Below are 27410 nucleotides of genomic sequence, written 5' to 3' on the forward strand. Positions count from 1 at the left end.
ATACATGCTTTGCTCCAACACTGGTTGGCATCTCATCATCTTCTTTTGCGAACTAAAATGACTACTTCCAGTCAGGAGACTGCCAGGGAGCTAAGGCGCTTAGCTGATCTCGCTGAAAATAACATCATCAGGACTATCTACTTTTTCGTGTGGACGCTCTGACTAACAGTGTCTTTCAGTTAGCGGAGGGTTGACCCTGTCACTTTTAATGTTTTGGAGGAAGTGGCTCATAGCCTTCACATCGCTGTGTACCACAGTGGGACAGTTGGGCACCCTTCTTTTATGCTGCCTGCGGAAGCCCTGGAAAGCTTCTTGATTGCAGGTTTGTCCGTGGGTGATATTGCCAGACTTTTTGGAGTAAGTGAAAAGACAGTTCATCGTAGGATGGCAGAGCATGGCATAAGGTAAGTGAGCACCTGAGGAGAGTTGCAGTTTCCATACACCATAGTACCATAAACTGGGAAATTAAATAAATAGGGGAATTTAAACTCAAAGTGGAAGATAATATATAAATAAATAAGCAAATAAATATAAAAATGAATAAATTGATAAATAAAATGGAAAATGAAAAGGGAAATGAATTAAATATTGGCATTTTTGGCATATTCATTTATTTATTGACACATTTATTTATTTATTTTTGATTTTGGCAGTTTGAGTTCTCCATAGGTAGTCACCCTACATTGACATTGACACTGTAGAAGTAGTTTAGTTGATTTTATTCACCACGGTGAGAGAGCAAGCATGTTAAGAGAGTAATATGGCAGAGACTGTAGAAAACTCCCTGTTATCCTGTCAGAACTACATTTCCCAGCAGCCCTAGCTTGGTCATGTGACCCTATTCCCAGCGCTGTTATGGCAGTCTAGCCCTGTCTCCACCACTGCCTGCTGAATGCTGGCTCCTCAAACTGGACTGAGCTTGCTCTATCCTTTTGCGAAGACTGGTGTGCGTCCATATGAACTTGAGTTATATGATGTTTATATGACCCAAATAAGTGTATTTGTTGCAAGATGGTACCTTATTAAGCTGATATGGCTAAATTTAAGCTAATGTTGATTAGCCTTGCTGGGGCACTAGTATAAGTGCAGCTCATTTGTGGTTTTCCTGTTGATTAAGTGGTTGCTATTTCTGTTATCTGTTCTATAAAGCATTATTGTGTGCAGCTTAGTGAGTTAAAGGGCCTTGTGTTGATGTGTAATGACTGCTATTGGCTGTCAGGCTGCACTGCTGCTAAAGTTAATGGACAAGATTATTGCTTGTGTTGGAGCACCATCTTGTGGCGTATTTCAGTAAAGCGGTTAATTTTATTTAATGATTTCTCGCCCCTCTGTTTCGTGATTTTGCGAATATTATATGTGTTTTCTGTTATTGCACATCTACATCGACACATAGTCAAGTCGTGATGTTCACAACCCATCATACCTAGTATTCCATTCCCCTGTGATTCAGCGATTCCAAAGACTGTTGTTCCATCCCAGTAGTGGTAAATAAAGACTTTTGTGGATTTATATCTGGAACACCGTGTAGTCCTTCTGACCGAGGAAGAATCAAGTGTTGCATGATTCCAACAGCTTCTAGACATACCCAGTGCTTTACAAAGTAGTCCTTCGAGCCGGATTCCGGACTTCACATGTATTCATACAACATGGCTACATCCAGAGATTATGATGAACCAACAAGTCCCTGTCCCAGTCAGATCTGTAGGATCCCTGGACATCTGGAGGATTTTGAGCTGTCCTGTCCAGCAACAAGAGAAAATTTACCACCTACAATGCATGAAAACTATAGTATAGAACAGAATCGTTGAACTCCAGCTACAGCAAGAAGCAGGACATGGAGGAGTTCCAATGGCAAAGGATGGAGGAATGCTGGGTGGGCATCCAACACCAGATCCAGGAGGTCCAGCTGACCGTGGGTGAGCCACGTGAACTCAAAGAACGAGGACAGCGTCTGGAGCAGGTCGCCTCCTCTGGACACAAAGAGACATCACCCATGGAGAGATTTACCACTTCACCTGTTGTGCAGAGTGAGACAAGATGGGTTCAGGATATTGAGAGAATATGTGAGCAGGCACAGATGACATCAGCACCTCCAGTCTGATCCCTGATGCTACAAGTGCACATGCCTGGCCCCTAGCAGCACCTCTTGCTGGTGCTGGTAGATCATCTTCAGCCCCCAGGATGGCCTCATCATCCTGATTATTTCCTCAGGCCCGCACTCTGAGCCTCCCATTACACATCATGTTGTACCTCAGCAAGCACCACAGAGAGACATGACACACAATGTACAGCTGCAGGTGCCTATAGCTGACATGACAGCAGGACCTCAACCAGTTCTTGCTAGGCCTCAGCCCTGCCCTACACAAGTGGTTTCTACACAAGGTTTCCAACCATGTGTCCCATCAGTCCGTCCGGTGCCTCAACGGCCGCAGTACATATCACCTCAGCCTGTGCCTGCATCAACCAATGCCCCAGCCTGTGCTACAGTATGTGCCACCTCAACCTGTGCCTCCTGCATTACATCAACCAGGGCCCCCGCTTTGGCCACCTCGGTCTGCATTTTCTGGACTGCATCAGCCTGTGCCACAGTATGTGCCCCCTCAGCCTGCGAGCAACCACCTGTCTCACAACATGTGTTACCGCAGCCTGCTTCTTCTGTACAGCAACAGCCTGTGCCCCAGTATGGTTTATTACCAGACCATGGTGGATACCAACATGCTCCACTGCCACGTGAGGTAGAGGACCCAAATCCTAATTCTCTTTGACCTATCAGAGTGGTTAGAGCGGAAGTCACAAGCCAACAACAACAGAGTTGAACACCTCAGACAAGCCATACTCTGAATGGAAGGACAGGCCACCTGAAACCAAATGCAAGCGCAAGCCTACTTTCATTTATTACGGGCCAGATGCGGCCACATCACAACCTGCTGACACTCGAAATACAGCCCCTAAGTCGGCCATCCCATCTTAAAAGAGAGAGCAGTTCAAACCTCACTGCCCTTTCTGTGAAGGAACAGAGCATTACCTTAGTGGATGTAGTGACTTCGCCAAACTAGGCAATAGCTGCCTGGATCCGAGAGAATAACAAATGCTGGAGATGTGGACGGAAACACTCTGCTGACACCGGCACCTTGAAGAAAGCATGCAGCACTTGTGGCGAAAAACACCTTCTCATGCTGTACAACCTTGTTAAGGCAAAAGAGCAGAATCCTAATATCATCACATTAAGCACTGCCTCCAGTGTGATCTGTATGCAGGGCAGTCAGAAAAGTGTGCCTGGCCCTGAAACGACTTTTACACATCTTTGTCGTTTTCCCTGGACATAAACCTGTCAGGGCCATCAAGGAGGAGTTCCACAGGATTGCAGGTGAATGATGTAGAGATCTGTTAAATTAATTTTGAATCATATTCCGTTAATGACATTGTGCTGCAACCTCAGACTGGGATTAGTAATTTTAATTTCTTTTAGGATTTCCCAGTGTGATTAGCTGCATAGATGGCACACACATCCCCATCACAGCTCCCTCACATAATGAAGCCGATTATGTGAATAGGAAGTCCATTCACAGCATAAATGTGCAGGTAGGCTACAGGTAGATTGACTACTGTTTCAAAATGTTAAAGACTGCATCATAGTTCAACATCTGTCATTCTCTGCACTGTCAAGAGCGTATGTGATGCTGCACACATCATTTCCAATGTGGAGGCCAAGTGGCCTGGATCTGTTCATGACTCAAGGATTTATCATGAGTCTAACCTGAGCAACAGACTGCAACGTGGTAAGCAGCCTAAAGATTTTCAAAATATAATTCACTTGTCTCCCTCCTTTAATATACTCTAATGTATCCACTATATGTTACAGGAGAGTTTGATGGCCTTCTGCTGGGTGACAGGGGTTACCCATGCCAACCTAGGCTGATGACCCCATACCCTGACCCTAAACCAGGCCCCCAACAGAACTTCAACCGGGCTCAAAGCAGGACAAGAGCCCGGGTGGAGATGACCATAGGCCTGCTGAAAGCCCGTTTCCAGTGCCTGCGTCACCTCAGGGTGACCCCTGAGAGGGCCTGTGATATTATTGTGGCATGTGTTGTTCTTCATAATATTGCCACTATTAGAGGAGAGCAACACCCTGCCCTACAAATTGAAGACCCAGATGATGACCCCATCCACCTGCCAGCTATCCAGGACGGCGGTGCAGTCAGAGACACCATATGCCCTAACCACTTCAGAGTTTAAGTCACCATCATCACCACCACAGCAGTAAAATAAAGACATGATACACATTTCATTTGGTCTTCTTTATTTCCTGCTAATAAAAGAGCTAGTTTAGTTAATGTTCCAATAGTTAACATAATTCATCTGTGACCATGCGCCCACCTCTAACTTGTGCTCCAGTATTTCAATTTCCAGATCGGCCCTCCTAATCTGGCGGTCAAAGTATTGTATTTCTTTATCTGTTTTCTGGATTTTTTTCAGCAAGTGTATTTTGTATATCTCTTTTACTGGTAACTGGGAACACATAGACAACATTAAATTATACAGTTGCACATGAATTCCACAGAATGAACCTCTGGTGTTTACTGAACATCCATCTCACTGTGTCCATCTGTGCAGTGGAAGTTGAGGGACCGTCCTGCTGTTGCCCAGCCATGCTCTGTTAAAAAGGATGAGAATGTGCAATACTTCAGTGTAGGCTAAATGTCACACTCTATATTCCACCAGAATGTTAAGAAATGTGAATGGGAAGAGAACTATTAGTAACATACCTCTGTATGCCTTTCTGAATCCCCCTCTGTAAAGGCAGCAGACACAGTTCCATCCTCTTCATCCTAGATGAGTGATATGTTTCAGTATACTTAAACTACCATTTGGCAAAATCTTTGGAGTATTACCTACTTACAGTTACAAGGCCTGTTGTGGCGTGAAGGGGCTCCACCAGGCAGATAGCACCATCAGAATCTGTTGGGCCAAAAGAAAAAAAAAGACATGAAAGAGAAATGAATATTTGTATGAATATGCTTTAAAAATATATTTATAGGCATATTATATTTTATAAAAGCACTCGTGTCTTGGGGGGTGGTCTCAGAGGATGAACTCCCTCCAGGGATTCCCTCAGCCACTGGCCTTCCAAAATTCTGGTTTAGGGCCAGCTCCTCTGCCTCTGTTAGAGGTGGAGGTGCTGGGCCACCACCCGTTTTACGGGCATCTGCTTTCTTTCTGTTGGCTGAGTAGAAGTCTGTGTTAGTTTAAATAGACTTAATTATTTAACAAAACATTATGTGGATGAAGACATTTAGGCTATGTGTGGGATAACAGCTACTTAATATTTAGGCTACTTTACAATGTAAAACATGATCAAAATGAGGTACCTCCATGAGTCTTACCTGTTTGAACAATGTTTTTATATTTCATCTTAAGCTGCTGCCACGTGCGCTTCTCCCCCGCAGGATTGCACCTAAATGAAATAAAATTAAATAAATTAATTCGCTATCATTCAAACAGTTTTCCCCTGTAATAGTATTGTGATTGCAAAGGACTACATTTAAACTTACGCATAGACCCGGGCAGCAATGTTCTCCCACGCCGTCTCCCTCTCTTTTGCAGCTGCAGCGGTGTTGCACTTCTTTCTAAAAACGTGTTCAAACTCCGCATATGAGCGCATTAAAATTTCCAATTCGAGTGGGGTGAAGAACGCAGCCCTCCGCTTCCCCGTTGCCATGGTGACTCGTCGAATTGGGGCTCCATTGATGCTGGCTTTTTATAGTTGTGGTGCACGCGCTTAACTCCAGGTGAAACTACTCCGAGTTGATTAAACCAACTCAAATCAGCTGTTCTGGAACCGGAAACTCAGAGTTTCCTATCTCAGAGTAGATCAACTCAGAGTTCAGGGTTACACTCAGAGTTTGTTGAACCTGCTTTGTGAAACGGACCCCAGACCTCTACAAGAACGTAGAATGGCTGTGGCAGATAGACATCCTACCCTTCCGGAATGAGTAAGAAGTGACACGCTCGAAAAAAGACCAACAGGCCATGAATCTGCTGGGGTCAAAGACCATTCGCGTATCAGTCGATGGAATCAAGCAATACGCCACCCCATTGCTTAGGCAGAAAGAATCCCCCTACCTTCAGGCATCTCCAGGAGCAGTCATGGCTCTTCAATAAGCGTCCGAACGTCAGGCAAGCTGGAAACGTCTGGTTATGTATCTACCTCCACAAGAAGTGAACAGCTCGACTGAATCCTGGTACCTCCCGCGCCATGTTGTGTATCACAACAATAAAGCCCACATAGTCTTTAACTGCTCCTTTGAGTACCAGCAAACCATCCTCAACCATCTCCTCTTGGCAGGCCCTACACTGAGCCCTTCTCTCCTGGGAGTAGTGCTTTGGTTTTGCCAGCATTCAGTGGGTATTAGCGGCAATATCAAGCAGGCTATTAGCAGATGGAGGATTCGAGATAAGATAGTGGGCCAGTAATAGTAGCTGAAGTGGTGTCACACCTACCTGCTGCAGCCAGATCAAACAGTTGTGAGCTGTGGCTAACCTTCAGCAAAGCCAATCCACAAGAGTCAACGCTTTGCCTTCATTGGTATTGCCCCACCAATATCTTGGGGTACAAGCATCGCCCAGTGTCCTACACTGTCCCAACACTTAGCAATGTGTACCAGGTACTTGCAAGCCAATACGACCCACTGGGTAATATCACCCTGTATATAAACAGAGCAAAAAATGCTTGTAAGAGCCATGTGGAAAGGCGAGAAAGGCTGGGATGACCCCCTCAACGGTAAACTCCTCAATGCCTGGGTCGAGTGGGAAACAGAACTTTCTCACCTACAAGGTATCACCATTCCAAGATGTTATGTTTCATCTTGCACAGACTCCCCTGACTCCATCTTTGAGATGCATGTGTTCTGTGATGCGTCTGAAAAAGTTTGTGGAGATGTAGTCACGGATCCTCATGGACACATCCACATCTCTCTGATGGCCAGATCCCACATTGCTCTATGCGAACAGTTGTATATGTATATGCAGCCCTGACTGGAGTCCAGCTGGCTAAGACTCTGTACACTGAACTCACCTTGCCATTGCAGCATACCATCCTGGGTACTGATTCCACTACAGTGTTGACTTGGATGCAACCTCTTGTCGAGTCTTGTCATTACAAGGTCTTCGTCGGGACTCAGATTGCTGAGATCCAGGAGCTCATCAAAGTTCTGCAGTGGTGATATGTTCCCTCTGATGATAATCCGGCTGATGTCATCACAAGGGCAAAATCACTACAAAACCTTGCTCCAACCAGCCGCTGCGCTCAGGGACCCAAGTTACTGCAAAAGCCTCCAGAGTACTGGCCATCCCAGCCCACCTACAGTGGTGAGCCTATGTGTGAGGAAGAGTTACGCAAAGGGGTGTTCTGCGGTCAAGTGACAGTAGCTAAACCTGCTACTTCAGACCCAAGCCAATTCACCTCCTGGGAGGAGCTTGTGAAGGCCACTCAACAGTTGCTCTATGGGGCAGCCTCTCAAGTCAGCTCAGTATGACAGTTTCACAGAGGAAGTTGATGCTCTGTCCAAGGGACAAGCTGTGCACCCAAATAGTCGTCTGAGTGCACTTGCACCTGAGTATGACTCTGCAATCAGACTAATAAGGGTTGGTGGTCACCTACGACAAACAGAAGGCCTGGACTCTGACACCATACACCACATTGTGCTACCGTCAGAGCATCCTATATCAAAGCTTATTGTTCAGCATTATGATGCAAATCTGCTACATCCTGGTCCAGAACGGGTCTTCGCAGAGATTCACCACACCTACTGTATATTCAGAGGCCAACAAGTGATTTGGAAACATCAGCATCAGTGTGTGGAGTGCCAGAAATGGAAAGACAAACCCATCCTTCCTTGGATGGCAGACTTACCCACAGCGAGACTTTGGATCAACAAACCAGGTTTCTGGTCAACAGGAATTTACTGCTTTGGCCCCTTTACCATAAATATTGGCTGTAGGCATGAAAAACGCTGGGGCATAATCTTTAAGTGCCTGACAACCAGTGCGTGCACCTGGATCTCCTACCTAGTCTTGACTCTGAGTCCTTCCTGATGTCACTGGGCAGGTTCATTTTCCGTCGTGGGAAACCAAATGAGACATGGGCAGACCAGATTACCAACTTTCAAGGTGGAACCAAGGAGCTGCAAGAAGCCTTTGCAGTGATAGAACCCATACTCCAGGAGCAGTTGGCAGAGCAGAGGATTTTCCTCCACTTTAATCCACCACACTCGCATCACTTTGGAGGAGCTTGGGAGAGGGAGATAAGGTCTGTGAAGTCTGCACTTCAAGTCATCCTCAAAGATCAGGTTGTCCCTAAAGAAGTCCTCCTCACTGCTCTCATAGAAGTGAGAAGTATACTCAATATGAAGCCCCTCGGCTATGCTTCATCAGACATTGCAGATCCAGACCCTATCACACCAAACCTCCTGTTGATGGGGCGGCGAGATGCCTCACTCAGGTGGTCTATGGATCCAGTGATTTTCTTGGTAGCAGAAGATGGAAGCAAAGTCAGACCATCGTTGACCACTTCTGGAGTCAGTTTATACGTCAATACCTCCCAGGGCTTCAATTCAGACAAAAGTGGTGTATCAGGTCAGTAGTGGACTCCCTGTTACCAAGAGCCATGTGGCCTGTTGGCAACAGTGTTCCCTGGAATGGATGGCAGAGTTCGGTCTGCGTAGGTGCAGCTGACGGGCCGTACCTGCACTCGACCACTGGCTAAGGTGGTTGTGCTGCCTCAGATGCTGCCTTTGCTGTCCAAATACAGGGGCAGCTGTAGAAAACTCCCTGTTATCTTGTCAGGACTACATTTCCCAGCAGCCCTAGCTTGGTCATGTGACCCTATTCCCAGCACTGTTATGGTAGTCTAGCCCTGCCTCCGCTGCTGCCTGCCGAATGCTGGCTCCTCAAACTGGACTTGCTCTATCCTTTTGCGAGCCATGGCAAACTGGATTTGTATGATGTTTGTATGACCCACATAAGTGTACTTGTTGCAAGATGGTACCTTATTGAGCTAACATGGCTAAGTTCAAGCTAATGTTGATTAGCCTTGTTGGGGCACTAGCACATAAGTGCAGCTCATTTGTGGTTTTCTTGTGGATTTAGCAGTTGCTATTTCTGTTATCTGTTCTAAAGAGCATTATTTTGTGCAACTTAGTGAGTTAAAGGGCAATGTGGTGATGTGCAATAACTGTTATTGGCAATCAGGTTGCATTGCAATGTTAATAGAGAAGATTTATTGCTTGTGTTGGAGCTCCATCTTGTGGGGTATTTCAGTATAGTGGTTAATTTGATTTAATAATTCCTGCCCATTCTAACTGTTTTCTGTAGATTTTGCTAATATTATAATATTGTTTTCTGTTATTGCAGAAGCACACCCACACATAGTCAAGTCCTGATGTTCACAACCCATCATACCCATAATTCAATTCCCATGTAATTCAGTGATTCCCAAGACTGTTGTTCCATCCTGGTAGTGGTAAATAAAGACTTTTGTGGATTTAATCTCTGGAACACTGTGCATTCCTTCTGACGAAAAAGAATCAAGTGTTGCATTATTCCACCACCTACTAGATGTACCCAGTGCTTTAAAGAGACTGCTGACAAATTTAACAGCTAGTTTAATTAATGACTGCCTTTACCCCAGGTTAGACAGTCGGTAAAATGAATAGTATGAAATGAAAGCTGAAGCTGTAGGGTATTTTCACACCAGTATAAACAAACCAAACCAAATATTCAGATGCAAGAGTTCTTTCTGTTTTTAAGCCCGTTAGGTAAGTGACAGTATGAAAGATGTAAGTAACAAGTTGTATTTTCTCATGGTACTGTAGCAGAGTGTTTTTGTGTTCCTGTACTTTTTGAGTATTAATTCTGCTATGCTCCAGTCGAATCAATGACAAAGTAAAACCAAAGTCATAAATCAGTCCTTATAAACTGAATGGAACAAAAGAAAATGAGTCCGAATAGCAGTGGCAGCAGAAAAGCTGCAGGTGTCTCTATGGCTTCAGGAGGGCAGAACCCAGAGAGGTGATGGTCTTCATTCAGCAGATACTCTGGAAATAATACAGGAAATGTTTATGATTTTATGGAAATTAGGGATCACATCAACGTGGTGTATAAATATTCTTTGAACTAAAAGGGTTCCACCTACCTTAATTAATCACTGATTTAATGCACCACCAAGTAAGGTAGGAACTTTTCCTTCGGTGAGGTGTCGGATAACTGTTGGTATGTAGGCAGTGGCTTAGGTTATTGATGAGATGGGTGTGCTACTCAGTAGATGGTTAGGTTAAGTGAGGAGGAAGTGGGTATAATCTCTCATATATTCAAATGGCATTTTGGCTCATAGGTGAGTATAATGTTCAGGGCCAGAGGAAGAGAAAGGTATACCCCCTGTACCTGCATATACCCTCCACTACACCACTGGTTGTAGGATGGTGAGGCATTGATCACATTTATCACCTTTCAACCTGGAGTGTTGGCCAGAACACAACTGAGGGGTGGTACCTTCTGCAGTAACAGCACAAGCATGGATTTCACACAGGAAATGAGAATCAGGATTCAGGAGTCAGGATTAAAGAATGGTTCAATCGCATTGTAATCAGAGGTTATATGTGTGCTTTTCTATCAAAATTTCTAACTAAAAAAAAAAATAAATAAATAAAAAAAGCAATGTGTAATACTGTTCAAAATACAGTTGACCATGCAACAGTCCTTTTAATACTAATCTACTAATCTATCTACACAAAAATATACAGCCTAACATATAACTTACAATAGGAGCAAATATAAACAGCACACCTGGAGTTAATGCTCCTTTTGCCAGCCTAGCATGCAGCTACTATTTAGCTAGCTATTCTTTGTAGCCCTAACATGGAAACTTTGGGAACCACAAGTAATCCTGGGTTGGTAAGGAACTATGAGCTGCGACAGATAGGATGGAGCCTGACCATTTCGAGCTTTGTAAGTAAGGAGGAGGATTTCAAATTCAATCCTGGATTTTACAGGGAGCCAGTGCAATGAAGCTAAAACAGGAGAAATATGGAGCCTTTTCTTGGTTCCTATTAGAACACGTGCAGCAGCGTTCTGCACCAGTTGGAGAGACCGAAGGGATTTGTTAGGACAACCGAATAATAGGGAATTACAGTAATCCAGCCTAGAGGTGAGAAATGCATGTACTAATTTTTCAGCATATGCCTGGGATAGGATGTGTCTATTTTTTGCGAAATTACGCAGGTGAAAGAAAGCAGTCTTTAAAGTTTGTTTTATATGGGAGGAAAAAGAAAAATCCTGATCAAATACTACCCTGAGGTTCCTTACAGATAAGCTAGAGGCCAAAGTAATGCCATCTAGAGAAATTACATTGTTAGAAAAGGAGTTTCTGAGGTGTTTTGGGCCAAGAACATTAAATACAGTTTTGTCTTAATTCAACATTAAGAAATTACGGCTCATCCAGGCTTTTATGTCCCTAAGACATGTTTGAAGTCTAGGTAGCTGATCAGTTTCATCTGGTTTCATAGATAGATATACTTGCGTATCGTCAGCATAACAATGAAAATTTATAGTGTTTTCTAATTATGTTGCCTAGAGGAAGCATATATAAAGTAAAAAGGATTGGTCCAAGCACATAACTTTGTGGCACTCCGAAGCAGACCTTAGTATGCGTGGAGGACTGATCATTGATGTGAACAAATTGGGAACGATCTGATAAGTAAGATTTAAACCAGGTTAGTGCTTTTCCATTAAAGCCAATTAACTGTTCCATTCTGTGCAGCAAGATTTGATGGTCATTGGTGTCAAAAGCGGCACTGAGATCTAAAAGGATTAAAACAGAAACCAGACGTTTATCAGAAGCATTCAATAAGTCGTTAATATTTACTAGTGCCGCCTCTGTACTATGATGAAGTCTAAAGCCTGACTGAAAGTCCTTGAACAAATTATTATCTTGGAGAAAGTCACAGAGTTGATGAGCAACCACTTTCTCAAGGATTTTAGAAATAAAGGGGCGATTAGATATCGGTCTATAGTTGGCTAAAATCTCAGGATCGAGAGTGGGCTTCTTTAGAAGAGGTTTAATGACAGCTACTTTAAAGGACTGAGGTACATAGCCTGTTAATAAAGACACATTGATTATATCGAATAAAGAATTTTGTAATAAGGGTAAAGCTTCCTTAAGTAGCCTAGTTGGGATGGGTTCTAGCAGGCATGTTGATGGCTTAGATGCAGAAATCAGAGTAGAGAGTTGGCGAAGGTCAATGGGGAAAAAAACGCTCCAAATAAATTCCAGGCCTTGCTGCCATGGCTGAGTCCGGGGTCAGGTCAGTTAGGGCAAGAGGTGATGGATTCGAATAGTTATAATTTTATCATTAAAGGAATTAATAAAGTCGTCACTGCTTAGGGCAGAAGGAATACAAGGCTCTATGGAGCTGTGACTCTGAGTCAGCTGGCTTCAGTGTTGAAAAGAAACCTGGGATTGTTTTTATTTTCCTCAATTAATGCTGAGTAATAGTTTGCTTTGACATGGCAGAGGGCCTTCTTATACATTTTAAGACTATCTAGCCGGGCTAAACGGGACTCTCGTTGGTTGAACGCCAGTTTCTTTACAATTTTCGCAATGTTTGTTTCAATTTGCGGATCTGGGGTTACACCACAGCCCAGTTGCTGTTCACTTCAACATCATATCTCCACTGTCAGATACATTAGTATAGAAACTGTTAGAAACCCCTGGAGGGGAGGGGATGTTTACTCTGTACTCCTTAGTCTTAGGCCACCTAAAACTTTGTTTTGCAAGGTTACAACAGTCATAAATATTTATTTCCCAGTAGTCTTGTTACAAAAATGTAACCACAACATACAAGAAATCTGCATTCAGCATTAAAAACTTAACTTCAACTTAAATATTTCAGAATAAAATAACTTCAACAAGTTGAAGTTGCAAGTTTTAGTGTGACCTCCTTTTCCACTTAGCATGTCTTGAACTCCTTGGGCAGACAATTTGAGATTTACAGTACTAAACTTCTGGTTTATTCACATCAGGTTGCATTCAAGACATGTCCAAAGCTTAATATTGATTGTTTTTGCTAACTTTTGCTATGGTTGCATGATTCTATGATTCACACTAATTGTTGACTTCAGTCCAAAGACTCCAATTTGTTCTGATTTTTTTTGATGTTCTGAGTAATGTTTAGATACTTATCCACATTACAGCTTTGCTAAAACAACAAACCTCTGTTGGCCTAAGATTTTTTCACATTACTGTATATACATATATATATATATATATATATATATATATATATATATATAGAGAGAGAGAGATAGATAGATAGATAGATAGATAGATAGATATTATTACTATTTTATTTTACATGGTCCAGTGTTGTCATCTGTGCATATGGTCCCGTTAGACTCCTATAGAAATTTTAATTGAGTTATACTATGTTAGTATTTATAGAGGTGCCTCTGTTTATTCCCAGCATTACTGAATTTATGACAGTTGATCATCTGATGGCCATGATGTGCTGCTAGTGGTTTTTCAAGTGACTGAGGCCTTGGGCTAATGTACGATGGCGGCTTTATGTCATTTACCAAGTCTGAAGAAAAGCTCTTAGCTCAAAACATCACTTGTGAGTAGCTCAATAAAAGCTGCAAAAGGCGCTAAAAGTGTGCGGACCTTTCTCTGTTTTTGCTTGTACTTTGTGTGGGTCCAGCATCTTCCTCCATTTTATGGATGTGTGCATATTCTATCCTCTTGTAGGCCGAACCATACACAAAGTAATTTTGAACGTGGCAGATAGTTGCCATTTTGGACATGGGGCTCTCAGTACAGTTGCCCGCATTTTTGTGAAATGCATGGGGGCAAATTTATTTTTGATTTTCATCCTTCCTAGATGACAAATCCACTTGCTATCCACAGTCACAGAACTGATAGTTTTTTTTCTTTATTTCTTAACAAAAAAAAACAGGTTCTTTGGCCTTGCTCTGTTATTCAATGCTTCAAAACTGCTCAGACAAAAGCCGACCATCCTCAGATGGACTTGAGAGACAGAACTCAAGATGTTATTTGCAAAGTGGGAGTGGACTTTTGTAAGGGAGTCCGGTGTTTGCTTGTTCTTTTTTTTTTTTTTTAACATATAACATTTAGATTTAATATCTAACATTTAATATAACATATGACATTTAGATTTAATATTAACATTTAGATTTAGTATTTATCATTTAAATTTAACATATAACATTTAGATTTATTAGATTTGATTTTAAACATTTTTATTCAACAGTGACACTATCTTGAAGATATTTTTTCACAAAAGAATAAATCTGACAGAGTTCACAAATATTGCTCTAAATGTAATTAAAAAGTGACTGAAAAAGTCACACCTCTTTTTTAAATCATGTTTTAGAGCTAAATGTGGAGAAATGTTGCTGTTGCACAACTTTACAATCGGCGCACCATACTCTCCCACTCACAAGAACAGCCAGCTACACAGTAGTTGTTCAAAAGCAAAACAGCAGTTTCTCATCTCAGATTTGAGTATAGCCCAACACAACAAACAAAAAACACACTCCAAACCCTAAGCTTAACTAAAAGAAAACAAAAACTCCTAAACTGAAAAACAGGAGAAGACATTTATCAAAAGAAAAGGGCTGCTCACTCCTCCAACTGGTTGAAAGAAGTGCTCAACTATTTACAGTGATTTGACAGAACACAAAACAAAAGAATTTACAAAATTCAGAGTTATTAGAACAAGAATCCAAGCTACCAAATTACCACAAAAAGCACACAAACTCTAGTTGGCATTGTTGGAAGTGGATGAGATGAGAAGGGAAGAGCTCTAAGCAGCTCCATTTTAAAAAGCCCTCTAAAAATGGAGGAGGTAATCTTGTGGCAGCCAGGCCCTCTGTAACAGCCAATGGTAGCACAACACCTGCACCCCAACATCCACTCACAAAAACGGCACATCTACACATGCACACACACACACACATACACACACACACACAGAGGAGGAGAGAAAGCACAAGCAGGAAATACAACAAAAAAAACGAGGGGGTCATAATACCCTCCACCCAAATCAACCCCCCAAATAAATGTTTGAGTCAACACCAGGATAAGACATCAGCCATGTTGATATCAGAACCTTTCTTGTAAAGGATATCAATGTTAAAGTCTTGCAGCAACAAGGACCATGGCATGAGTCTCTGATTACTGTTCTGCATGCGGGTTAGAAACACGAGGGGATTAATTAACGTCAGAAAAATGGTGAGCACAGAACTGTACTCAAGATAAATTCAGGGTGTGCAGGGCCAACAGCTGGGCTAAAGCCTCTTTCTCAATCATGCTGTATTTGAGCTGTTTCTTTTTTAATTTTTTTGAGAAATAGCAGATTGGGTGATCAGTGCCACGGTCATCCTTCTGTAGGAGCATGGCGCCCGTGCCCAGTGCACTGGCATCCACCTCCAATTTAAACTGCTGAGTGAAGTTGGGAGCAGCAAGCACGGGGACACTGCAGAGGAGAGCCTTGGCGGCCTCGAAAGCCAACTAACAGCTTTCTGACCCCTTGAATCGAGTTTTGGGGCTGGTTACGCATGTCAATGATGATGCCAAAAAAAAAATGATGCCATTTTTGTTTTGTTCTTTTTTCTTTAAAGCGAACAGACTGAGGTGCACCTGCTCATGGCACTAAAAACACTTGCAGGCTTCAGTGGCAGCAGCAGGGGGTCTATGACAGGGGGTTTTTGGAGATTTGGCTTTACAGTCAGCAGGAACTGGTTCATGGCGAACTGGGAGAGAAAAGACACTTTTCTTAGTGCAAATTTATCTGACAACACTGCAGCAGCAGTGAGGGATGTGACCTTTTGTTCATTCAAATAGATGACAATTTTTTCGGGAAGACAGTTTTTGAACTCTTCAAGCATGCAGGTCATGCAGCTTATCCACAGTTTTAACCTTACTGGCTTGGCAACATTTGTCAAAAATAGCACCATTCTCTCTTGCGAACTCTGCATAGGTCTGGTTGACAGTTTTTTCACTATTCCTAAATTTTTGCCTGTGTGCTTCTGGCACTAGCTCATTAGCACACACGATGGTGGCTTTTACAACATCATAGTTTAGACTTTCCTCAGTTGTCAGAGAAGTACACACTTCCTGTGCACTACCTTCCAGTACACTTTAGCAACAGAGGCCACACGCACAGAGGCCAATGCAGTGTAGCAGAGATGCGCTCAAATATATGTAAGTATGGCTGTACCTCAGACTGCCTGAATGGTGGGACTATTGCAATATGTCTACTCACATTAAAGTTGTCATGGGGACTAGGGTCGGGTGTCCGAGGAGAGGGCGATGGACTGGTAGATAAAGCGGATCCCCGATCTCCAGTGCTGTCGCCCTGAGGTTCATGGCTTCCACCTACAGTGGCTGGTTTTTCATCTCCATCTCCTCCATCTCAGCTCCTCTGCAGTCATGCTGCTGGGTGATGAGAGGCTTGGAGAAGGGGAAGGAATACCAGCAGGTCCACCCAACTCAACTCCACCTGTAGGAGCTGGCTCACCAAACAGGCCCCTTTCATTCAGCTTACACACAGGAGCACCTTTAATTCCTTTTTTCTCGTGTCACAGGCACATTAACCCCTTGACGCCTGAATTTATTTAGAATTATATTAAAAAAATAATTCTTTGTGTTTTTGCTTTCAAATTGATCCTAAATTAAGAGGAGTTAATTTTTCTGTAGCACATACAATAGATATAAATTTAGGTATGATGCAAATTAGCGACAACAGGTGTTAATGCTTAAATGCAATAAAAATCCTTTTTTTTCAAAATTCATAAATGTGCATCACAAAAGCCACAAAATTGTTTACAACTATTTACATTATAGCACCAAATAGAAAAGGGTTCAAACAGTATATGTCCACTTTTTGCAATGCTTAAATGCAGTAAAAACATCTTTTTTGTGTTTTCAAAATTCATTTATTTCATCAAAACAGCCACAAAATTGGCTTACAACCATTACATTGTAACAACAATTAGAACAGGGGTCAAACAAACAGTCTGTCCACTTTTTTCAATCCTTAAATACAGTAAAAACACTTTTGTTTTCAAAATTCATTTTTCATCAAAAATGCCACAAAATTGTTTAGAACTACATTGTAACACCAAATTGAACAGGGGTCAAACAAACAGTCTGTCCACTTTTTCAGGGCATAAATGCCATAAGAATACTTTTTTCTCCTTCAAAATTCATTCATGTACATCATAAAAGCAACAATATTGTTAACAATTATTTAAATTATAGCACCAAATAGAACAGGCTTCAACCAAACAGTCTGTGTCCACTTTTTTCTCCACTTTTTCCCCACTTCATCATGGCTGGATTGGACCCTTTGGCCCTTACTCGTGAAATTCACGGAAGCAGTTTTGGTGCTTGTTGAGGCACAGATGAACCTTGCACTTGTAGCATCTGATCACAGTCTGGCCTTTACAGTTTGGGTTTTTGCAGCATTGCCTCTCCCTCTCAACCATTGGCCAGTGACCCACAGCATCTGACCGCACCTCCTGTGTCGGAATAGCCTTTGCTGGACCGCGATGTTTCTTCTTTTGAAACTCATTGTCAACATCCAGTGAAGGCCGCCCCCTCTTCCTCCTCAGCAGATCCGTACCTTGCATGCAGAGTGCCTGTGCAATGGATATCCTGAAAGCAAGCAAGTCCCTCTGCAGCTTTCTTGGAATGCGAAGTGACTCACTGTCTCGCCGATACAACAACCAGCTGTTGACAATCACCATGTCCTCGAAGTGAAAAAATAACCGGTGGTAGTACTTTTTCGACCTGATGTGGATGCGGTAATATGCAATCAGTGCATCAAGAGCATCAATGCCACCCATGAACTTGTTGTACAAGCTGATGATGCGCGGGCAATCCACAGACACCTTCTGTTTCAACCCTCTGTCCCATCTTTCCATGGTGGAAACAGGCTGAGCGCTGGCAAAAGTGCTGACAACGATGACCCCTCTGTTGTCAAACCATTTGACTGCTCTGATTTCCACACCCTCTACAACAGCCTGTTGCTCCTCAAATGTCCCTTCTTTTTCATCTCTGTGTCTGCAGTGAAGCTGCACCCTTGCATGCGATTTTGCCTCACAGTCCCGAGAGCTAATATCCCCTTGTTTGCAAGAGCAACAAACAAATCCAGGGAAGAAAACCAGTTGTCACAATACAACAGGTGGTTGACAGCACCGGGGATAACTTGTGCAAGCTTTAGCACAACGTTTCCACTTGCCCCAATGTCTGGTTGACCTGGTGCATTATCAGTTTTCCCTGAATATATATCAAATGAATGCACCAAGCCTTTTGTGTCACAAAGCACAAAGATTTTGTATCCCCATTTGTAGGGCTTCTTGGGGACATACTGCTTTAGACCTGATCTGCCTTTGAATGGCACCATACATACAGACATGGTTACATTCACAAATATATGGTCATATGTAAACAACAAAATTATAGCTGTGCTGTTTTCATCACCTTGGTTAGGAGTATATTCATCATCGCTTCCTCCACTGTCACTGAGACAACTGTCCTCACTCTCCTCTGGTGGTACCCTGGTTTGAATTGTAGTTGCTCGCTTGGCATAGAACATAGATGCTTCCATTTTGTTCTGCGTTTCTTTAAAAAAAACAAAAAGAGCCGAAATTGCATTTATATCCCAGTATGTTATTTTCAGAATGAGTATACTCATGGCATTTCCAAAAGAAAATGCATGTGAGTGCTGAAATCCATCTAATTGCAGCATTATTTAGCACTGGCATTAGTACTGAGACCGCATGTAGCCATCATGACCGCATTTAGCCATGATGATTGCATTTAGCCATCATGGATGGATGTCGCGAATTCGCTACAAACCAAAATCTTCAAATTACATAAAGAAATATTCGTCACATGAAGTCTATTCCGATGAATTTGCTGTATAAGCAACCAATAAGCATGTACATATTTTTTTCTTGACGCAACTTACCTTATTTTCGACGATATAGCCATATTTCCAGGCCCAAAATGATCGCTTCACCATCTGCAACGTGTGCATACTGGAAACCGATGTAGTTTTCACTTTGACCGGTCCGAGGAGAAACCAGTGCTTGCAAAAGGTTCCTAGGTGTGTGTTGAATATGCACAAACCGGCATTAGAGGAATGCACGTGCTATTCGGCTGCAATGTGGATTAAAGCGGTATGATGCGAATTCGCGATAATCAGCGTTAAGGGGTTAAAAAAGTTAGCAATCAAAAGTAGGTCAGCCTTTTTACACTTATTGAGCTTATCCAAAGAAAGGATTGGTAGTGAAATTCTCCAGTTTAGACTCTCTAACTGCCACCACCACAAAGGAAAAAACTGGCAATCAGAAATGCAGACCAAAAGAGCGAGAAACGAACAAACTTACACGACGACAACCAACAACAGAGAGAACGGACAAGCCCCCAGTTCACTTGTTCAAGTGGTCTAGCCAGAGGCCATAATAGTGACAACAACAACAAAAAATCACACCAGCAAATGACCACCTGCACAGGCTTAGGTCGCTGTATGTCTCCATCTGTACAGCCAGCAAATCTGTGTCCCACCACTGTCGGAACCTGTCAATGGATGATTAAGTCTTTGCCACAAAAGTAGCACTTGCAATCAAGTAGTACATCATGAATGAGCCATCTAAACTGGGCATAACACCTTTTGAGTTGGCTCATGATACACGGTTGACCTTTCCATGTACACTGGAGAGTCTCAAACTGCTTTGGGCATTTGTTACAGTGATGTCACTTATCAACAAGGGCTACCTGGACTCCAGTTATCACAATCATTATGATAGCTATGACACAAGCCCTGCAGAGTTCAGAAATCCCAGTGATTTCATGGACGACCCAACACATCAACACAAAGGAAAACTGAAAGCTCTCAGTAGGACGCCTGAGAGGCTCTGCACAGTGGATCAGAGATGGAAAGCTTCCTTCAGTGAAATGTATACGAGTAAGGTTTTTGTTAGTTGCATTTCATACCACATAATATGGGGAAGCTGTAAGGAGAGAAATCAGAACCTATGATGATGGGTATGAGAGGATCTCCATCCCCAGGCCTACTGCCATCTAGAGTACAGCAGCTGTTACTTAGGAGTACTGTTATTATTATCTGTTATTATAGGCTGTCTTTTACTTAGCTCTGTTTCTGAGTAGTTAAAGTTTCATTCAACAGCTCCATGAGCAGCGTGGCCCTGTCTGAACAGCTGCTTTGATATTACAGCTTACCTCACAGGACCATGAAATGGTACAGGACCCTCTTTGTTGACATTTGTGGAAAATCATTCAACATGAAAAAATTTGAGTGTCATTATCAATAATTTAATCTGTGTAAATGTATGATTTATCCATGGTTATATTCAGGTACTTTCAGAGGCCTCAGAGTCCTTCGCTGGCTGCATGCAGGCATGTGAGGAGGCTCCAGGGTGTCTGAATGTTAAGATACTGAAAGAGCAAGACCTTGTAGATGTTTAGACTCCACAGCTGTATGACGTGTGAATTGCACTTCATAAGGATGAGTCATTGTTCTGTTTCATATTTTTGCCATGCCTTTGTTCCAAGATCTTGTTTGATCCTATTTATATTGTCAATATCAAACTTCTGTAGTCATGTGGCTCATCAATTTCATTTAATTATTCATTAAAATGAAGACTGACCAGTTTTGTCCACATCACTCGACACTGCCATGAAACACACCACACCTAGACGGTTGGTTTCATAACAATGTCTGTTTTTCAGTCTTTTTGAAGTATAAAGTAAAGGAGCAAGTAAGGAAAAATATAACATTTTTCATTAAAAGGGCAAATTGTACTTTTTAACTACAATTATTACAGTAATTTAATGCATAATTGTGTGTTTTTTCACCGTCACTGGGTAGCAGAGGTTAGGCTGGTTTTTTTTCTTTTTTTTTGGCTTTTCCACCGTTACTATAACAGTTATGTTATGTATGAAGTGGAGAGAGAGACAGAGAGGATGACAGGCAGCAAATGACTGCAGGTTGGAGTCAAACCCATGGCTGCTGCAATAAGAACAGAGCCTTTGTACATGGGGTGTCCACTCTACCAGGTGAGCTACAGGACACCCCAGGTTGGGCTAATAGAGAGATATAAAACACTAAATAATACCATAAAACACAACTTCAAAATTAGCAAAAAATTCCAACAGAAAACTGATATATCCAAACAGTGATCTATGGTAGGCTCCAAAGGGGAAACCAAACTGGTCAGCATTGTTTGGACTTTATGATAAAATAGTTAATTTGCTGTCTTTCTCCTGTTGTCACATAATCTATGACTCTATTATACTGACAGACAGCCCTGTAACTGAAGTACCATCCAAGGTCTGCTTAACTGAATTCATTACCAGTTTTAATTTAAGGTATATTTTTATTTCTAACATCATACCAGTCTGGCTTTTTTGAATTATCTGTGCTCTTGAATTCATACAAGAGTGAGTAACTGTGTGTTAAGGTCACATGATTTAGTTGTCCTACCCATCTCATGGTCAGACCTAAATTGGCTGCAAGGGTTTGCTCTTCATGGAGCTTCCTGCAGAACAATTCAAAGTCAGTGTGTTTGTGTGTTCGAGTCGTTAATAAAGTATCTTGGGGCAGACTCAGTCAGTAGCTGCCTTTGCTTTATTTAGCCAAGATTGAAATAGATTTTGGCCAGTGAGCTGGCGAGTTTGGTTTTGGAATTCTTCCTGCTGCAGCACAACTTTGCTCTCATTGCAGATTAGTTCTGCACACTGATGTCTGCTGACTCCTTGTAGTTTTTGTTAACATTCCATGTGACTTTCTTCACCAGGCCTGTACCATTAAAGCACACTAACAACAGGGCAGGGCAATTTTATATATTTAAAAGGATAGTTCAGATCTTTGGACGTGGGGCTGTATGAGGTTTTTACTCATCCAAAATCAGTGTTTATTTACAGTAGATGAGTCAGTGTGGAGAAACAGACAATATTTCCCTGCTTTGCCTTACTGACAGTGATTTCTGAAGCCGTTTAATGCTTTCTTCAAAGCGAGACTTCCCCCTAAAAAACAATGATTTAACATCACTGAACACAGGAGCTGCTGGTCTGCCACTGCCTCCAGCAGTTACTTTGTTTGTGTTAATATGTGAATTTGACATTTTAAAGCTTCAGTTCAGATTCAGCAAAGTGACTAAGTGATTGGGCAGCAGTAGACCAGCAGCTCCTGTATTTAGCGGACCAAAATTTCTCTTTTTATCATTTATGGAGTCTGGTGGCTTTGGTGAAAGCATTGATGGGGAAGTAAAGCTGTAAATGTCTTCCCTGTCGCAGTGGGTTGTCTGATGGAAGAGCATAGCAGTGAAGCAAAAAATATAACATACACTTTCTTTTATGTGTCTAAAATACTTTTTGTTTTTCTACTGCCCCCCCTCCACACTAAGCTTCTGTGTTGGCACTCCTGCCACTTCTCCAAACTGTGGAAAAAAATACGATCTCTCCCCACATGCAGCTCTTTAGCCCCTGTCCAGTGGCTCCTTTGTCTCTGACTAAAAATTATATGGAAATGTATGCTGATTATTTTTTAAAGATTTTCATTCAATTTTTCAATTGCAAAAATATGTAGCCTGTATACAGAATATGAAAATGTATTAGCATTTCATTAACTAAAATATGCATCATATTTCTGTGGCCTTGGTGCCTTTTCTGCTTAATTTTGCCAAATTTCAAAAGCGGTGGACACTCCTGAATCAAGCTTGACTAGCTATGGATTCCAAATCCAAGATAGGAGAAGTCTCAGAGGGAAATGGAGAAGTTAATAATGCATATAGATAATAATAATAATAATAATAATAATAATGATAATAATAATAATAGTGCATGGATAGATCTTTCAATTTTTACCACCAACACTGCAAAGTTAATGTAACAAAAAATAATAATAGTGGTCAAACATATTAATGAATGCTCATATATTAATAATTATTAATAATATTGATAGGTTAGTTTGACTATGTGTTGTGTTACCTGCAGCTCCAGACAGATTTTTTTTGTTTGTTTTGGGCCAGAAATGGCTCTTTTGATAGTTAAGGTTCCCAACCCCTGCAATAGGTCTAAAGTCATTAAGTTCCCTGGGACTTGCCTTCTTTGGTACTGGTATAATTTTTGCTACTTTCCATGATGATGGTATTGTCAAAGATTTTGGTGAAATGTGGTCATGCATTGTACGACTTCTGCACCTGTAGAATGAAGTCCTTAACCTCTGAATCCCCAGAGCAGGTGACTCACTCACTGCACCACCAGGAAGACATGCCTTTTCACACACATTCTCAAAACTGGGATATTTTTGTCTTTTCCAGCTTAAAACACAACAGTCAAAGTGATGAGGATAAAATTCAGAAGGAAAAAAACTAATTCTGCTGGTTCCGGTGTATTGCCTTTTTTAGTGAAATTAAAAAAAAATGTTGTGCATATGATACAAATTACAATAAGATACTGAATATCAATGCAGGATCACCATTCCACTAATCTGAACACCATTTCAAACATGCAATATTTCATATCCAAAAATGCCTGTGCCCATTTTGGTAGCATTTGAATAAAGACTTGTGGAGACATAGATGGTAATTGATTTTCATATCCTCAAAAATTTAGATTGAGAAGATTTACACTTCTGAAGTGACCAGCCCTAATTATAAGGTTTATCAAAGAGGACAGTCTTAAGTCTACCCTTAAAAGTGGAAATGGTGTCTGCCTTCCTGACCGAAACTGGAAGGTGGTTCCATAAAAGAGGAGCGTGGTAACTGAAGGCTCTGGCTCCCATCCTACATGTGGAGTTGTTTTCCACAATTCAGCTCTGTAGGATGTCCTGGTGATTTATTTTTATTTTTTGAAATTTGGAAAATAAAATGTCTGGAATTTTAGATTTATTGTAATAACTCACACCAATCATACATTACCAAATTATATGCGTTGACTGAGTCACGGCTCAAGGTGTTGCAAACCTAATTTTGTGCAAATCGCATCATCGTATTTATGTGGCAGAATATCCAAAGACTGTTCAGGGATGCTTGGACAAAGCATGTTAACATGTGCACTACATTTGGTTACAATTACTTAAGGAAAGTTTGATTCATGGGCATTTATCTAAAAATTGAAAGGGAAAAAGTTAAAGAGAAATGTTCGCAGTTGGATCATGTACTCAGTGATATCTGAAGAAGATCCTCGCAAAGTTGTGGGATGATGGCTTAGTGGTTTCTGAAGTTCTTTAAAATAGGACTTGAAGAAAATGGAGTAGAGTCATTTTCAGAGCACAAGTATGTTGGAGTTAAGAAACAGTAGATCTACTCATGGGAGATTTTTTACTGTAAGCCGAGCCATTTTTAGTGTAACTGCACAAACATGAACTTAATTGCTACTTTGTAATCAATGAGTGTCATATTTATTTGTTAACGTATTGATGCCTGAGTAGTAGGGAAAAGCGATCGGTGTTGAGTGAAGATGGAAGGTTGAAGAAGCAGCACTCTGCCATCACTTTGACTTCAACAATAAAAAATAGCACAAGAAAAATACAAAAGGGCCATGCTCACCGAAGCTTTTTTTCCCAGCTGAAAAAACTTCTCAGGAAACAGCCAGCTGTTGGTTGAGCGCGCTTTGGAGAAGCCCTGTTTTTTCATCTCAAAAGCTTTAGTTGCATCTGGTTGCTATAACATGGAATATCCAGAAAAGTAAACATGTCGTCACAAGGTACCTGCTATGGATGAGAGGACGGCTCAAGCAGCAGGGAGAGCCGACGGACCCACCGCTCTGTTTATGTTCATGAGAGGAAACAGTACAGGCTAAATACTTTAAATTTAGAGATTTGTCATCTACTGATGTTATTGTTGTTGTTCAGCACTTATTCATGTCAGATGCGATAATTTGTCTTCATGGTAGGCTGTTTGTCCCTCCTCCACTGTGACTGAACAGCTCAAGTGACTAACTAAGCTGCTGCTTTTACCCAGAGTTGAACATTTTTCAACTCCTAATGCTCTGAATAAAAACAAAACAGACAACACCTAACCGGCAGTGCTTAGCGCAAAATTAATTTGTGGCGCAGCATAAACACATGGTGCTCCCTTTGCTAAGCATATAAAATATATGCTTTCCTTGGACATGGCCCTTGAACAAACAGCATCCCTCATTCTGTAGAATAGCTTCCTTTGTCTTTCCTTTAAATTAAACCTGTCTAGAACTGAATCAGACCAACTGCTACTTGTGTCTTTTTCTTTTTTTTGATATTGACAGTCAGTTCTCATTCGGACTTTGTCAAACACAACCACTTTTGCAGTCATTTCGGCGTAAGGTTCGAACATTAAAAGCCAGTTTTCGCAGCTGTATAATACATTGCTCGATAGTGTCAGCTGAGAACCCCACGACACCGGACGACTGGACAACACCTGTCAGATATGTAGACGGGTAGTGTCAGGTTGATGAGAATGTGTTGGTATTGGTATTGCACACTGTTCACCTTTGGGGTGACGGCAGCTCAGTCTGCATGAGCCTGTATATGGAGTCAGAGAATCCCCAGTTCAAGTCTACCTCTGAGCAATCAGAATCTGAATCAGAATCAGCATTATTGGCCAAGTATGCTTACACAAACAAGGAATTTGACTTCAGTTAGCTTTGCTGTCAGTGTACAGGAAATTAAACATTAAATATAAAAGGAAAAGAAAAAAAAGAAAAAGAATGAAAACAAAAAAAAAACCTTTAAATTGACGTATGTACAGCAATGTGTTAAACAATTTTAGCTAATATATACAAGTCTGTGCGCGTAATAGTGCAGTTACTTGGAGAGGTATTAAACTAAACTAACTAAAAAAGTGCAAGGGGTCATATGGCAAAAACAAGTTAAAAAGAGTGCAGATGTGCATCAGTGTTTATTCTGACACTCAGTGACCGTTAAAAGTTCATCAGACTCAAAGCCTGGGGGAAGAAGCTGTTTCTATGTTGGATGTGTGGATGGATAGACTGTCAGGTGCCAGTTCACCTCCAGGGCTCTACTGAGGTGCCCAGAAATATGCTTTTCTCCTACCTCTTCCTCAGCAGGTGGTGCTTTGGTAGAAAGGCCCAAATCCTCAGATATCTGTGACTGAGTGACAGAGGTGTCGCTCTGTGTCTGTGTCTTTTTCAAAACCTGATGAATACATGAGCATGGCTGATTCAATAAACCAATTGTTGTCCGTTTTTTACCATTTTGCTTTTGCATATACAAGGATCTTTAATACCACAGTCTATCCCTGATCTGCAGCTACTCAGGAAAGCATATTGAGTTGATTTATGTATAATTGAAGCACCTGAGCTTTGGGATTTGCAGTCCCATGCTGAGCTCATTCTGTTTGTGGAGGTAAGCATGACAGGCATAGAGCTGTGCAGGACAAACAGCTGGTGCTTGTTGTTTAACCTTTTAATGCAGTACCATGTTGGACGGCATGTAACTGCTACACACCATAGACACACTGCCTTCAGGCAGTTTGCTCTGTGATGGAGAATATAGTTGCTGGACCTCATGTGATGCAGAAGCTGTGCAACCAGAGGTGCACAGTGAACAGTTGTGTCTTAGTGTTGAACATAACATTAAGGTTTTCTTCCTGATTGAAACGTCCATTCCAATACCCACATTAGCATACTACATAGTAGGTCCTAGTACATAGAATTTCACATGCAATACGCTAAAAACACCAGGATATTCTACTGCATCTGTTGGGATTTTGTAGACTGTAAGCCAGTATGCTTTTCTGACCTACAATCTTTTGCACAGCGCATATACATCACATCGACTGAAACAGAGGACAGCTCTGACAGCTGATTGATAGCTGACAGAAGTCATAATGACAGATGACAGTGCATTCAAATGATTGGTGACCAGTCGAATGGTAATAGTAGAAAAATATATTGTTTAGATGCTTTTCAAAAGGAAAAGGAAAAGTATGTGATTTTGAATACACCCTGATCTTCATTACAGAGGGGAATCCTACAATTACTCATCACTGTTTTGACCACTTGAGAGCAGCAGATAGTATGCCAGCACAACACTGACATACTATCACCTGTTTAGTTGATGTGGTGACTTTGTTCACAGTGGCTTATTTACACACTCAGCATTTACAGAGCAATATTAGCATTCATCTTTGCCTTTTTTTTCTGGCCTCCTGGTGAAGGTCAATGTTTTAGGATATGTTCTCACCCGAAATTGTTACATGTTGCCGCTTTGCAGTGGGCTTTCGAATCTACATATGATGCTCTAGGTATCCTTACACATCTCTTAATGTTTCGGAATGCTGCCACCATGATGTCAACACAA

At 41.6% G+C, this 27410-nt stretch overlaps 1 protein-coding gene across 1 annotated transcript; it reads left to right on the forward strand.

Moving 5' to 3' along the window:
• Positions 1 to 384: 384 nt before the first annotated feature.
• LOC121948433 (putative nuclease HARBI1) lies at positions 385 to 4239 on the forward strand. Its single transcript, XM_042493829.1, has 8 exons — positions 385 to 404; positions 1816 to 2027; positions 2407 to 2486; positions 2605 to 2735; positions 3252 to 3367; positions 3470 to 3582; positions 3668 to 3779; positions 3863 to 4239. Exons 1-8 carry the CDS (start codon positions 385 to 387, stop codon positions 4237 to 4239), a joined length of 1161 nt encoding a protein of 386 aa, XP_042349763.1.
• The last annotated feature ends 23171 nt before the right edge of the window (positions 4240 to 27410 follow it).

The sequence above is a fragment of the Plectropomus leopardus genome, chromosome 9, assembly GCF_008729295.1.
Source record: "Plectropomus leopardus isolate mb chromosome 9, YSFRI_Pleo_2.0, whole genome shotgun sequence".
In the NCBI taxonomy this organism is placed as follows: Eukaryota; Metazoa; Chordata; class Actinopteri; order Perciformes; family Serranidae; genus Plectropomus; species Plectropomus leopardus.

Excerpts from the sequence above, each read along its gene's own strand:
- LOC121948433 (XM_042493829.1), top strand. The coding sequence starts at position 385 with ATGGCAGAGCATGGCATAAG. Across the intron at positions 405-1,815 it reads ATGGCAGAGCATGGCATAAG|CTACAGCAAGAAGCAGGACA; the intron begins GTAAGTGAGCAC and ends GTTGAACTCCAG. Across the intron at positions 2,487-2,604 it reads ATGCCCCAGCCTGTGCTACA|CCTGCGAGCAACCACCTGTC; the intron begins GTATGTGCCACC and ends GTGCCCCCTCAG.